Source organism: Siphateles boraxobius, unplaced genomic scaffold (genome assembly GCF_051911475.1).
Source record: "Siphateles boraxobius isolate OS27281-9 unplaced genomic scaffold, OSU_SipBor_1 13, whole genome shotgun sequence".
Lineage (NCBI taxonomy): Eukaryota > Metazoa > Chordata > Actinopteri > Cypriniformes > Leuciscidae > Siphateles > Siphateles boraxobius.
In genome coordinates, this window is record NW_027508733.1 from 5706738 (window position 1) to 5722122 (window position 15385).

At 37.7% G+C, this 15385-nt stretch overlaps 1 protein-coding gene across 1 annotated transcript; it reads right to left on the bottom strand.

Annotated features, from left to right (window-relative positions):
- Positions 1 to 1643: 1643 nt before the first annotated feature.
- On the bottom strand, positions 1644 to 10883 carry LOC143735303 (uncharacterized). Its single transcript, XM_077225447.1, has 6 exons — positions 10564 to 10883; positions 7598 to 7999; positions 6598 to 6663; positions 5898 to 6005; positions 4506 to 4555; positions 1644 to 4328 (listed from the first exon to the last, which is right to left on the bottom strand). Exons 1-6 carry the CDS (start codon positions 10607 to 10609, stop codon positions 4299 to 4301), a joined length of 702 nt encoding a protein of 233 aa, XP_077081562.1. The 5' UTR covers positions 10610 to 10883; the 3' UTR covers positions 1644 to 4298.
- Positions 10884 to 15385: the final 4502 nt, after the last annotated feature.

Here is a 15385-nt window from a genome sequence, read left to right on the forward strand (position 1 = left end):
TCTAAGCGAAACCCCATTCGTCGTCATCCGACGTAACTCGGAGTGACAACGAAAGGGAATGTTCATTTCTCTCTGGTGCATTCACTAGCCTACTGCGAAGATCGCGAGTCAGCATCGTCAACTTCATCTTGACTTTATTAATAAACAATCAACATGTCTCCTTGCTATATTTGACATATTCATAATCATTGCTTTTGCCGGTTCTTTGTGACAGCTTTTCGGTGCTTTATCGGAGGCGCCGCCGCCCTTACATGAACGCGTCACCACGGCATCAAAAACATGATTGCGTGATGAAAACATGAAAAATACCACATAAACATAGCCTAACTGTTTAGAAAGAAAACACAGAACGAATAGCCTAATGCTCATACGTCCATCTCGCGAATGTATAATCTTCTTCATGCCATCTTCACCATTAGCTGCTTTTCCACTGGCCAGCGTGAGCACAGAGGCCGAAATCATACCTCACGGCACTCCTGTAAAAAATAAATCGCTATACAAATATATAAGACGCTGCCATTTAGTCTTTAATTACAGACTTGGACACCACACGCGGCTATTGACTGACCACGAACAGGTAATTTAGCCTACTTGCATCTTTAATTCGTTAATGTCTGGCGGTCTTGCTGTTTTTTTTTGTTTGTTTGTTTTACAATTAAAACTAAAAGTCTGTTGTAACGCAAGCCTTACCGAACATGTACCGAGTAAAATATTACTGAAAATTAATTAGTAATGCCTTACACTACTGCGTTACAGCAAAACATAATATGTTACTGTAATGCATTACTTTTGTAATGCGTTACTCCCAACACTGATTGCCATCCATTTTATATTTATTTGCCAGTTGCAGTTTATTCGTTGGTTTGCACATTTTCACGTTGTTTTAATTGTACACTGTAAAAAATAATATGATCAATAAGTTATGACAACATGTTTTTACATTGCTTTAACTAAAATAAGTGAAAGATTTGTATACTTTTATATACACAAAATTCAACATTTAAAAAAAACAGTTTAGTGTAATTTTAGTTGCAATAATTAGTGTAATTTTAATTTTAAGTGGATTACTTTAAAATTTAAGGCAGCAACCTTAAACCATATGAAGATTTTTGAAATGTATAACTATTATTACTGTAACTGACACAGAAGTCAGTTTTATATTTCGTGTCTATTAAATTCTTTTATAAATATATAGTTAAGGACTTGTAATTTGAAACGGCTTAGTAAAGAGCTTTTGTGAGTGGAGACTTTTATTATGAAAAGCACAGGGTGACTTCAGGAAGAAAGTTGTCTACACTGCATGGCAAGCTGAAGCTATATTCCACATTTCTAAAGTGTGCTAAAGTTAATTTACTCATCTGAAGTTACAGAAGATATTACAAGATGCAAGATTAAGTTCTCCTTTGGTAATAAGCAGCCAATAAATTCTCACTGTAGCTCCCCCCAGTAATTTCACGAGCACAAGGATTCTCTGATGACAGGCTTGAGTTGGATGGTTATCCTCATGGTGAACCAATCAATAAATCGCCTGTCATCAGAGAATCCTTGTGCTCGTGAAATTACTGGGGGGAGCTACAATTACATTATTCAATTAAATAGAGATACACTATACACAATTCAATTTCAACAACATGCCACAGGTAATCTGAAGATTATTTTTATTATACTCATTTTTTGTATTATACTTTTTATTTTCACATTGTAGTTTTCCCCCATCTAGATGGCTAAATATGATAATACAGTATAAACAGTGGTTAGGTTAGGTATAGGGCCTACTTTATTGTCCCGATAGGAAATTTGCCTTGGGCTCACGAATACAGCCACTGCAGCACCAAACATAATAAAACAAACTCAATACAATACAAAAACACATTTACAATCAAGTAGTCGGCCTCATGCCACTGTATACAATGGAAAGTAATTGGCCTCACGCCACTCTATACGGTCAGTGACAGAGTCTGGAAGTATTTGTCCCATTAATTTTCATCATATGTCACAATCTCCAGCAGCAGCAGCTGTCTCAACAACATTGCAAACTATGAATTGGAGCAAAATAAAACTAAAAAAATATAGCAGTAAAAGGTCACATAGCAATGAACCCATGATTCTCTGATTGATTTTGATTTTGAAGTTTCTCTATGGAGGAAATTAATGAGATTTTATCTTCCAGAACTGACTTTCGAATGTTCAGTAACATTATAGACATTCAATTTTTTACAAGCTTGAAAGATTATTTCATCCTCTGAGTCCGAGGAAAGTATATCTCTGAACGGTATAACTAGTGACCACATTCATTAATATTCATCTGACACTTATTTAAATAACTACTGTGATAAAGTGCTTGTGATGATCATCTGATGTGAATAACAACTTCTAAATGAGGAGTGAGTGTCACACAGTTAACATGTGGTCTACTAAATAATCTTAGTTGTTAAGAGTTATGACACCAAAGCAAAAGCAATGGGAAATTACTGCTTCCCCACATCATCCTGTGACATTACAAACATTTAAATGAAGAAAATATCCCTCAAAACCACAATAAAATATTCCTCGAAACCACACAATCATTAGATTAAACAACAATAGCAAGCATTGGAAAATAATGAATAATATAAATATATATGTGTGTAATATAATACAAACAAATAAATAATTATATCATCAAATAAAACAAAACACTCATCAAAAACGATCCTTCCTTAAAGGGGGGGTGAAATGCTCAGTTTCACTCAATCTCATGTTAATCTTGAGTACCTATAGAGTAGTATTGCATCCTTCATATCTCCAAAAAGTCTTTAGTTTTATTATATTTATAAAAGAAAGATAGGCTGTACCGAGTCTTTCCGGAAAAACCAGAGCGGGTGGAGGCGTACCGTGTGGGCGGAGCTAAATAATCACGACACGAGCGCGCGAAGCTTTTGCGTTGAGAGCGTCTGGAAGCTGTGAGTGACATCCGAAAATAAACCATGGCTAACAATCAGATTCAGCCATACATTTTTGATCCAGAATCAGATCCCGAGGCTGAGATTGAAGACGACCAGCAGCAGCAGCAACGACTACAGCAGGACGTCTCTATGTGGTGTGTAGGCCTACTGGAACGGTATAACTTATAACTTATAACTTAAACAATATAAGGGCTCGTTCATACAGAACGCGTTTTTGCTCACAAAAACGTGAGATGGGCAGTGAAATGGGTGAAAAACATAAGGTCTCGAGCGTTTTTTTAAAAATAGAAATGATTTGAACTTGAGCGCAGTGTTTTTAGAACACCATGTCATGCGCGAGTTTTACAACATTTGTGTGTTGTAAACAGACAGACTGGTTTATGAGGACATGCTTTATTTTTACAATAAACAAACTGACACCTACAGTGGCCAGCTAAACAAATGTATTTAAACACACACCATACATCGCATGCTCCATAGATATATTAACTGTATGTGATCATGTTGTTTACTTTCTGTGCTTACACGCCGATAGTTAACAACTCACAGACATTTGAAGCAGTTTTACTCACCGCCTGCGGTTCCAACGCACGACCGTGAACCTTTATCGTTGGGACTGCTCCATCTTTGAGTATTAGGCGATCTGCAAATCCGGTGTTGAACTGGGCCTTGTTTATAAAACTATTACTGTCGAAATGAAGGGAACAAACAAAAACACTTGCACAACTCCGTTGCTGCTCTGGAAAAACAAAATCCATCCACAGGTCCCTTAACGCTGGGTTCTTTGGAAATTTGTGCAATGTTGTCTTGCCCTGGCAACCAAAAACACACTTTTTTGGTGCCATTTTTTTAATTGCAGCGCAGCCGAGCCCAGCGCTCTGATGGGCATAGGCGTACTCTCGCACGCACTAGGCTACAGATGCGCGCGCGCCCTTCCGGGAGAAGTGCCCTTAAGACCCGTATAAGGAAATTCCGGCGACTCTGACGTCACACAGGCCCGTATTCGAAAAAAACTTTCCGAAACTTGTGACAAACCGGAAGGAGTATTTTTGGAACAGAATTACTCCATCAAACTTACAACTTCATTTTTTAAACTTTGTCCATGTTTAGTATGGGAATCCAACTCTTTAACAGTGTGAAAAACTCACTAAGCATGAAACAGCATTTCACCCCCCCTTTAAATCCTTCACAGGTAAAAAGTGCTTTATCTTTATCACAGTTACATTCATCAAGTTGTATTCATGAAGTTACAGCTCAAAAACAAAAGATAAATTCCCCATTAAGTATTTTTTAGAAAATTGGTCTGCATGGTAATGTTGTAGCTGCACACTGATCCTGTGGGATCCTCTCAGATCACATGATCTGTATTTTTATTTTTTTATTCTGTAAGGAGAGAGAGAGAGAGAGAGAGAGAGAGAGAGAGAGAGAGAGAGAGAGAGAGAGAGAGAGAGAATATTAGATGCTGGTAAATGGGTTGATTTGCCATTATGATGAGTTTGCCGGTACAGATTTAATCAAACACAGATCAATGATCTAAAGTAGTTCAGTACAGTATCTTACCTCATCTTTTTCCAGATCTTTGTAAGGTCTTTTGATTTTCTCCATGCCTGCTTTAAAAAAAAACACATACACAAAATTAAACACTTAGAATGGGATAATGCACACACACACACACACACACACACACACACACACACACTCTAAGGTTTTCTCAGAGAGAGAAGATTTGATCTTAGAGAGAAGACGTAGCTGGAAAAAAACAAGAACTAATCACTGCATGTATTTGTTTGTCAAATTTGAGGCTTTGATCCCAGAAAATACTAAAATAACACAGAGTAGCAGAGACATCAGACGGCATGCCACATACACCGCCGCACCATCTTAGAGACCAAACTCAACTTTTCAATTAAACTTTTAAGGCAATTAAACTTTCTTCTTCTGCCTCCTATTCTTCTGCAATCCAGAATGGGATCAGTGCTGAAAGGTTTGTTTCAGCGGCGCCCTCTAATGTAAAGGCATTTAGAGGCTTATTCATTTTAATTTAGGCGTGAAAGGGCCTTTGCATTTGCCAAAAATAGAACTTAAGGTATTTTCCTGATTATTACAAAACAAGCAAGCCCAGCCCAAATGATAAAAAGTAAAGCAAAAATAATGTAATGCATTACTTTCCATAAAAAACGCAATTAATTTTTTTAAGGAGTAATGCAATTTTGTTACACATTACTTTTAAAAGTAGGCTAAATTTCCCAAACATTGAATGTATCTACTATTAGCCACATTTCTTACCAACATTTGAAATGTTAATAGGCCTACATCACAAGCAAAGCAAAAATAACATTTTTCATTCAGTTGTTCCTTTTCAAAATCCTTTTGAACGTTGCTACAAACGGCGCCTCTTCCAGAAGTCCCTTCAAGGGCACAAAAACACTGTTTGGAATCTGTCCAAAGAAAGTTGCTATTGATGAACTTGGAATGTCGCGACTGACCAATCAGAATCAAGTATTCCAGAGAGCAGTGTAATAATAAAAAAAAAATGCTGTCAGGATTTACTAAAGACACAGTGAAAATTTAGCGCTGTAAATGTGTGGACACAGTTATTTCCGCGGCTGACCTTATTGCATATGCATTTGTAGGAGTTTCCCTTTCAGACGCAACATTTATGGGAGGAGAGCATTTAAATTAATCAGGCAAGGTGATTTACTAAGGTTTGCGATTGTCAATTTATTGGTGTTCGCGCCAAAAAATGGACAAACGCTGCTCTTGGCAGATTCATTATGCATCTGGCTGCGTCGGTGTTCTTTAATTTGTACGTTGTCAATAGATCACATGCAGAACTTTACACTCACATCTGCGCTTTTTTGGAATTGCACTCTCATGCTAATTTGCCCTGTTTAGTAAATCTAGCCCCATAATGTTTTTTTCCTCTCACTATAGTATCCGTATAGCACTTACCCTTTGTAGAGCTCCTGTGGCGATAGTAAATCACTGCAACTGTAGACACCAGCAGCAGCAGAACAACAGCACTTATTCCTGTGATAACAGCTGGAAACACACCTGAATCTGGAAAAACAAACAGCCATCAGTGTGAGAGAATATGACCGTGTGTTTATACAATATTCTTGGGATATATTCTCTAGGACACTTTCACATGTCCAAATTGGAGAGGAGAAAGGCTTACTCCTCTATTCCAATGTGAAATAATCCCACAAGTTTATGAAATCTGGGTATGTTACTAAATCATTTTTGCAAAGGAGAATTAGAGATTAACTTCCCCTGTTTACATCTAAACTATCTGTGCTTCAAATCTACGCATGAGAGATCTAGTAACCCTCCGGAAATGTCGAGAGATGCCTGACATCTGTCATCATGAACTTTACATCTGTTTGTAAAGCCGCCATGTTTATGTTTGCCTTTCCAGTACATCCATCAGCGTTATTAATTATTTCTGACATCTTTATTATAAGTAGGTTTTTAAGATAAAGTTTGACAAACAATATTTATAGATATTTGAAATGTGTTTAAAAGAACAACAGCAATATTCTTTTGAGTGAACTATAAAGTCAAGCCCCCTTAACAACAGGGCATAAATTCAATTTAGTAAATGTTATGCAACACATTAAAAGATTTAAAAAAAGGAAGGGAGAAAACATACTTAAGTTAAACTCCTGCTTCTCCAAATGGGGTTCTTCATCGGTTTCGTCTTGATCAGACTGAGAAGCTGGAAAACACAAACCAATAACAAATAAAGCAATACGAAAGAACACAAGAATTTGTTTTTGATGTAATCTTTTGATTAAAGATTACAAAGGCTCATGAATGTAGGATCGTATGTAGGATCACAGGATTTCAGTGATGTCATATGTTTAATTATTCACAAAATATTTCTCCTGAAAATGATTGAGCAGAGTCATCAAAAATGCAGTTATGTTTGATGAACTATTACATTTACAGCTGTCACAGTTCTGTTTAGTTGATTTCATATTCATGGACTTTTAGTGTTTTTGTACACAAAACTTTATAATACATCATGGAAGATGGACAATTTGAATAGATGTGTAATTTTAAATATTCAGACTATAAAAATAACTGTTTTAACATCTCTTGTGACAAATACACCATAACAGACAGTTTGCATGCCATTCCTCTGATATATTTAAGAGAGTCTAACACATCCTCTATGTGTCGCACTAGGGAGAAGATGAAGAAGGTGCAGAGATTCCCAAAACGAATGTTTTTAATCCGAGAATAAACTCAGAGCAGTCCATGCGGAGCGACAGTGTGTCTCGACACAAACACATGCTCTTGTACGAACACTAACACATTCAGCAACGGACAAGAGAGAATGAATGGGGAGGAACTTAAACACACAGAGGAATCAAACTAAATGACAATCAATCAGCTGTATGAATAATCTGTGTATACAGAAACTCATGAGTCACGGGATATAAAGACAAAGAAACACATGTTGAAAGTGAAAACTAAACTAAAAGTCCATGAAAATGAAACTAACTTAACAGAAATGCATGCCAGTGACGTTGATTGTGGTTTTATATTATCTATTTTTCTAATAGAAAAATCATTGATTCATTTTATAATATTTAATTCCTTAAAAAAAAAAAAAACTTAAGGGTGAATAACATTGAGTGACTCACCAATGATGATCACACTGAATATTTTGATGGTGTCATCATGAGAGCTGCTGATTTTTCTGGTGATTTTTGTGCTGTCACACTTGCGGTTTCTGTTCAAGCTTTGCCTTTTACCCAAACTCTCGCTTCTTATCAGTTCTGCTTCATAACGTCCAGCGTGTTCAGATCTGATGTTTGTGATGTTCAGAGATCCGGTCTCATAGTCCACCTCCAGTCTGTCTCTGAATCTCCCGTCTTCTCCGTCATATAAACAGCTCGTACTGGACTCTCCGTTGATCAGAGCTATGCGAATGTCTTCAAAATACCACAGCATCTTGTCACGTTTTTGTTTGGTAACACCAGTCTTTAGATTGACAGAATCTCCCTCTATCACTGATACTGTAATCACTTCATCACCAAAGACACCTGAAGACACAATTAAAGTTACTTCAAAGTAAGTTACTTTCTACTGATACAAAATAAAACCTGTGTGCCTGTTGTTTAGCAAGGACAATGATGGGGAAAGCTGGTAGAGCTTGTGGGAGCACAGGGAGCTGTCTCTGCTGTCCATAAGGTTCCTCTGCGCACCAACCATTTCAAACCCAGCCTCCAGTATTTGGCCCACGCCTCCTTATTTGCGTACACTCCTCAATCCTCAGTCCTCAAATGCCCAATACTAAATACCAAATTCCCAATCCTAAAACCCTAAATGCCCAATCCTAAATCCTAAATGGCTAAATGCCCAATCCTAAATACAAAATGCCCTATCCTAAATACCAAATGCCCAATCCTGAATACCAAATTCATTTTCGACTTAGACTTCAGTTTTCGACTTAGACTTTTAGTTTCAGATTTAGACTTTTAGTTTTCGACTTAGACTTTTAGTTCCAGATTTAGACGTTTAGTTTCAGATTTAGACTTTTAGTTTTCGACCTAGACTTTTAGTTTCAGATTTAGACTTTTAGTTTCCAATCTGACCCAATCATCCCCAAGCATCCCCACATGCTCCAAATTCACGCAAAAAAGTCCCGTTTGTTTTTGCTTCGTTTGTGCCGGTTAAAGAGTTGTTCGTGCTGCTTCTATCGGGTGGAACTTCTTCAGATGGTGGAACAGATTTGATGTGTTCCCGCTGCTAGTCGGCACCACTCTCCGGGCACATTTTGCAGCACGCTGAAACCTGAAGTTAATCAGATCTCAGATAGCCGAACCACTACCATACCACTGAATTAGTCTTTCTTCTCTTATCGACTATTTCTTCTGCTTTCTCCTCACTTGTGGAAGCTCGTTCAGTCACATTTGTAGGCTATTGCGGTCAGAGGCGCTCATTTTGTAGCTAAAACTGGCCGCGTTGGAGATCAGCCTACTACTCAGTGTTGCCAGATCTCGCGAGACAAATAAGCAACCAGGCCCGTGAAACAAGCCCAAAACAAGCGACTTTTTCTCATAGACAGTAAAAGAGCTTTTTTTACGGAGCCCCCTAGTTTCAGGGAAGAGTAAAATAAATAGACTGTGTGCACGGTTTTACAATCCGTGGGAATGGATAGTTTTAAACTGTGGGTACAGATTGTCAATTTACATCCATGTGGACAGATTGGTAAACTGTGCCCAGTTTTGTAAAACTGTGCACACGGTACAGTTTATTTTTCTTCTGTAATGAAGCTTGGCTGTCCATCGAGTGAAAAATGTTGGTACTGCAGCCAAATAAAATCTTACTGAAAGCTCATTTTTTGAGATATCAACCTAAAATTTGGACCACAACTTCTTCAGATTTTTGGCTTACATTTTCTTGCAGTTTTAGAGTAAAATATATTTTGTAATATATATATTTTATATAAAATATAAATAATTATATGTTTACATTGTTTATTTTCATAAACTCAAACTTGTATAACTTTTTTTTTCTGTTTCACTTTCATAATTTCATAATACTTCACTTCAACAATTATATGGCAAATGTCTTCTTTAAAACAAGACCAACCATAGGTCTATATTCCAACGCATTCTTGAATTACAACTATTTAAGTTTGAATAGTGATTTTCATGTCTATGCAAAAAAGGGGGAGTGACAGTTAAAGTGTTAAACGATATTAAACTAGAATATCTATATCTAGAATATCTAAAATATAATTAATAAAAACGCTCCTACAGTACAGTCACCATCAGTCGCGATGGCCGCGACTCGCACGTATTTTCATTCAAACGTCACTCACTGACGTTTTCCTAACCAGAAAAAAAACTGATTGCCCTGCTCTGCCTCTGATTGGCTAGTACTCATTGCCATCTGGGTCAGAGCCAATTAGAAGCAGGATGTTGGTCGGATAAAACTCTGTGTATAGGGAAAGGGGAGAGACAGAGGGAACAGGCAAGACAAACTCCTACGTTTAAATAACATAAAATATCTGCTTGACAACGAGCTGAGAACAAGCCCAAATAAGCAACTACACTTTAGAAACAAGCCCCCAATAAAACACGACCCGCGACTACCAATATTTGTAAGCGACTTTACAGAAAAACAACCCCAAAGTCGCTTATAATAAGCGGACTTGGCAACACTGCTACTACTGCAGAGCACTGGCTGTATGTCTGTGGTGTACGTCATCAAGAAAGTAGCCAATTTTGTTCTGCTCTTTCCGACGGTTGCGCCTATCATCAGTCAGTGACAAATGCTGTTATGTATAGCCTATATTGAAATATCGAAAATGTGTTTAAAAATCATATCACCGTTATTGAACAAAAAATATCGCAATATATTGATATTGAATTATTTTCCAGCCCTAATGTGGTCACATGATTTCGCATCAGTGTCCACCTAACATGAAAACACTAAAATGAATTCCTCCCAAAAACACGGAACATGGCAGCACTTTATATTCCTAAAATATACTAGTATAAATTATTTTAAACAGTGAAACATACAATACAAGATACAATGTTACATAAAATACAACATGATAAAAGATATATAAAGATACAGATCAAAAACGTCTTACCATCGTCGAGCAAAAACAGAGTGAGCAGCACAAGACAGCGTAACATAATGTCTACTATTAGAGTTGATATAAATAGCTATTGCTTCGTTGATTTATTGTAATGAACTCTGTAATTGAATATCAAAACGACGTCATTCAATTATTTTACACCAAAGTCGATTCGAATTTAAATTTAGGAAAATAAAAAAACAAGATCTATTTACCCAGAAATAAAGTCAATAATCGTTATGTCTTGACGAATAAAAAACCTATATCGCATTGGTTTTGATTCAGAACGAAAAGCGAAAGCAACATATGCAGCAATGTAAATCCCCAAAGGGAAGGTCGGTCACGTGAGATAGATCAGACGCCAGTTGCATGAACGTTAAGATTGTGATGTCGACTTTTTTGTCATTTAGTAGCTTTCACTACCATGGTAAATTCCTTAGTTACTCATTGCGTCTGAGTTTATTTAACAGATGCATATGTGAAGGGGATTAGACAAATGTCAACTATTCCCACAGTGATAAACATATGATGCTACATTTGCACTTGTTTGGTTTAGTTTTCTGTTCTGTTAATAAACCTTGGAGGTAAATCTGACGATAGAGAGTTTCCCTTCCTTTGTTGTGGCCTTTTGGAGCCACAGGTTCTAACAGCTACATTATATATATATATATATATATATATATATATATATATATATATATATATATATATATATATATATATATATATATATATATATATTTATTTATTATACAAGATAGGCTATCTTATAAGCTGGGGTAATGTTTTAGTGCATTTAAACAGACCTACAAAATGCTACAGTGTGTTTTTTTCTTAATATGAAATTAATATGAGTCACTAAAAGGATGTGACATGCCCCAGCTCGTTTAGACATTATAGTGAAACCTGTATCTTCTTTGGTTTAGAACTGTACTAACATACAGTACTACTAACCTTGCAATCTGACTCACTCTAGGCAAAGAACCTTTTCAATTAAAATAAGGTGAATCCATCACTGATTTTAGGGAAACAATCAAATAATTCGTAGGCAGGATTCTTATTCTCTATTCAGAATTCGTCTATCCATGAACTATTATGGACGTTTAAACCTTAAACACAACACAATGCAATGTATAATTCAAAATACAGGTAAAATCAATCAACGGAAAATTACTTCACATTAACATTGTGTCCTATTTTTATAGACTTTGGGTGATAATGTTTATATAAAGATTGAAAGAAAGGATGACCAGCAATAACAGCTGTAAACTTAAAACTGTAAGTAATAAATATTAAAAGATAGAGAATGTATTGTGAATATTGTGAAATGTCTTCACTGCTTTAGTGCTTTCAGTGAAGGGTGGTCAGATTGTGTTGGGGGAGGATTCACACGCATATCTCACTTCTGCTGTGTCGTATTAGTCTGTTTTCAGACATTTCCTGCGTTCACATCTTATAGTGCTCAAAGACAATGTTTCAAGTTGTCTTTTTGTTCTGCTTGTGCAAACTGGCTGGTAAGTATTAAATGTGGTTTATATGTTTGTGGTGATTAAGTTAACACTAGTTTTTATACAAAGTAATAGTATATTTACAGATATTTTGAAATTGGACAAGTATTACTTATTCATTTTGGTTTGGATTCAGGACTATCATCAGAATAACTTTAGAATTCAGATTCCCTCAACGTGTTCCATTTTAGCTTTTATTCATTTATTTGCCCTTTCATTTAGTTTATTTTCTCTTTGTGCTGCTGTCTTGTGTGTTCCTCATTTCACTTTTATATAGTAGTGATCATAAAGTAAACAGACATAAAGTTATTAACCCTGATTCCGTGATCAACTCTGTTCTCCAGGACTGTTTGCTGGCCCAGATGCAGTGAAGTCAGTGTCAGTGATGGAGGGAGATTCAGTCACTCTAAACTCTGATCTTACTGAAATGATGGATGATGATCTGATTTTGTGGAGGTTTGAAAATAACACTTTAATAGCTGAAATAGATGTACTAGCCGACAGCATCACTGTATATGATGATGATCCTGATGGTAGATTCAGAGACAGACTGAAGCTGGATCATCAAACTGGATCTCTGACCATCACAAACACCACAACTGAACATACTGGAGTTTATAAACTACTGACCAACAGTGTGATAAAGAGTTTCATTCTCACTGTCCATGGTGAGGGTTGATTATTATTATTATTATATTTATTATTATTTGTACTATTATTATTATTATTATTATTAAAATTAAATTATATCCTGAGTGGTTGGTTTTTAAAATTATAAATCTTGAGACTTTCACTTTCAGCCTACTGAATACTTTCCTTTTGATATGATTTATTCTAATCTTTTCAGCTCGTCTGCCTGTTCCTATCATCAGTAACTCTTCACACTGTTCTTCATCATCATCCTCATCATCAAATTGTTCATTGCTGTGTTCAGTGTTGAATGTGAGTGATGCGACTCTCTCCTGGTATGCAGGAATCAGTGTATTGTCCAGCATCAGTGTGTGTGATCTCAGCATCAGTCTCTCTCTACCTCTGGAGGTGGAATATCAGGATAAAAACACCTACAGCTGTGTGCTGAACAATCCCATCAGCAACCAGACCACACATCTGGACATCAACACACTCTGTCACACATGTGCAGGTACCACAGCACTGATGATATATGTGTGTATTTACTGACACAATCACTTCTTTCTTTATCATTACAGCACTGGACACACAGTCTTCTTCACACTCTCCAGTGTCTCTGATAGTGTTGATCTCTGCTGGATCTCTGATGATTGTTGCTGCAGTTGTTGGGATCTTCTGCATCTGCAAGAAATGTAGAAAAACTGATCAAGAAGGCAAGTGTTTGGCAATTATCTAAAAAATGACACTGGGCAGCGCTCTTTACTGCTCTCACTCAGAAAAACACAAAACAAAGACAGAAATGTAAATGCAAACAAATGTAAATCTGCATTCATTTAATGATACAATAACTCAATAATACAATCCTACATGCATAAATGTTACTTTACCATTCATCTTGTCACAAGTGGTTGTGACATCTTGGTTTGAATTATTAATTATCTGGCAATAATGTCTTTATAAATGCATTTGTGTGTGTGTGTGTGTGTGTGTGTGTGTGTGTGTGTGTGTGTGTGTGTGTGTGTGTGTGTGTGTGTGTGTGTGTGTGTGTGTGTGTGTGTGTGTGTGTGTGTGTGTGTGAAACAGTTAGACATTTAAATTTAATTTATTTGTTAAAGCCATTAGAACCATGTGATGGAGCATTAAACATATTCATATTACACAATTAATTAATAAACCATTAAATGTGTGCATTAAGGGGCACATATGCATAATTCAGAAACCATTGCTATTAGCGACACCGGTGGCCGTTAAACAAACTGCAGCCAGCAACTTATTGCTCATGTTTGCATGTGTTCACAGTAACGTGCAAGAGACTGAACGTCATTGAAGGCCCTGATGATTTCCATTACACGAGAGTAGATGTTAAAACTTCATGCCGATTTGTACTCGGCTTTCGCCAAGATAAGCAACACTAAGACATAGCTTTGCAGTAAACTATGCTTCACCCATTTACGCTTCTTTCCATATGGTGGTGTGACTCCCCTTCTGTCCGGCGTTAACGACTGCAGTGTACTTGGCGCGTCAGCACACACGACGGCTGCAACTACAGTGTGGTCTCCCTAGTGGACCAGCGCGACAACCGTCTGGATTGAGCCAAGTAGGGGACTTCTCTAGGGTCTTCAAGTGGGCACCTTCCGTCCTCAGTGTTTCGTCGACTAGCCCACGACACCTCAAGAGGGCTCGACAGTGACTCTGGCGTCCCAGAGTCACCCCCTCCGTCCCCCACTCAACTCAGCACAGCTTACTGACCTCTACTTCCCTCTTGCTGATGAGACCTAACCACAATCTCACAATCTCTCCGCAACCCAACCATACGCGCCAACCCGTTTGACTAAGGCTGTCGAGCCCCACTGGTGCGTTAATATGCAGTTTCAGTGGCAACGGTTCCGTATGGCATACCACCTACCGCAAAACACAATATCTGCCCAACCACCCGTCATTCACGCAATATACACAGGAACGTAATGACTGTAAATACTATACAACCTATACAAATAAACCAACAGACTCTTCAAGTTTTCAAGAATTCTACGAAACCGTAGCATGGCGGCCTGTACACAGCCAGCTAGAATCTTTCCGTCTCAACCACAGCCAGTTGCTGCTCCTTTCTGCTGCTTCATATAAGTTCTTTACTGTGCGACACAACTCTTGGCCCCTGAATCCGACGTCTCTGAGGAACCGGGTTGTAGAGTGTGCCACAAAACCTCGACAACCCACTTCCACTGGATAAACCTGGACTCTCCATCCTCGCTGTTCTGCTTCAGTGGCCAGATGAGCATACCGCAGTTTCTTCCTCTCATATGCCTCATCTACCGCATCCTTCCATGGCACTGTTAACTCTATCAGTTGAACAATCCGTGCTGATCCAGACCACAAAACAATATCTGGTCGTAGGTTAGTGGTGGCAATCTCAGGTGGAAAAATAAGCCGTTGATCAAGATCAACCAGCATCTTCCAGTCCCTAGCAGCTTCCAGTTGTCCTGGGCGAGAATTGGTGTTAGCACCTTTTCTTGGTGGTTGCTCGCCTGGGCGGAGGAATATTGTCTTCTGCGTGTAATGTTTTGCTAGAACATGCGGCAACTTATTGGTCATACTACGCTTGCCTTCCAATGCTAAAGCCAAACATCGCAATACTTGGTCATGGCGCCAAGTAAACCGACCTTGGCTAAGAGCCACCTTACATCCTGTCAAAATGT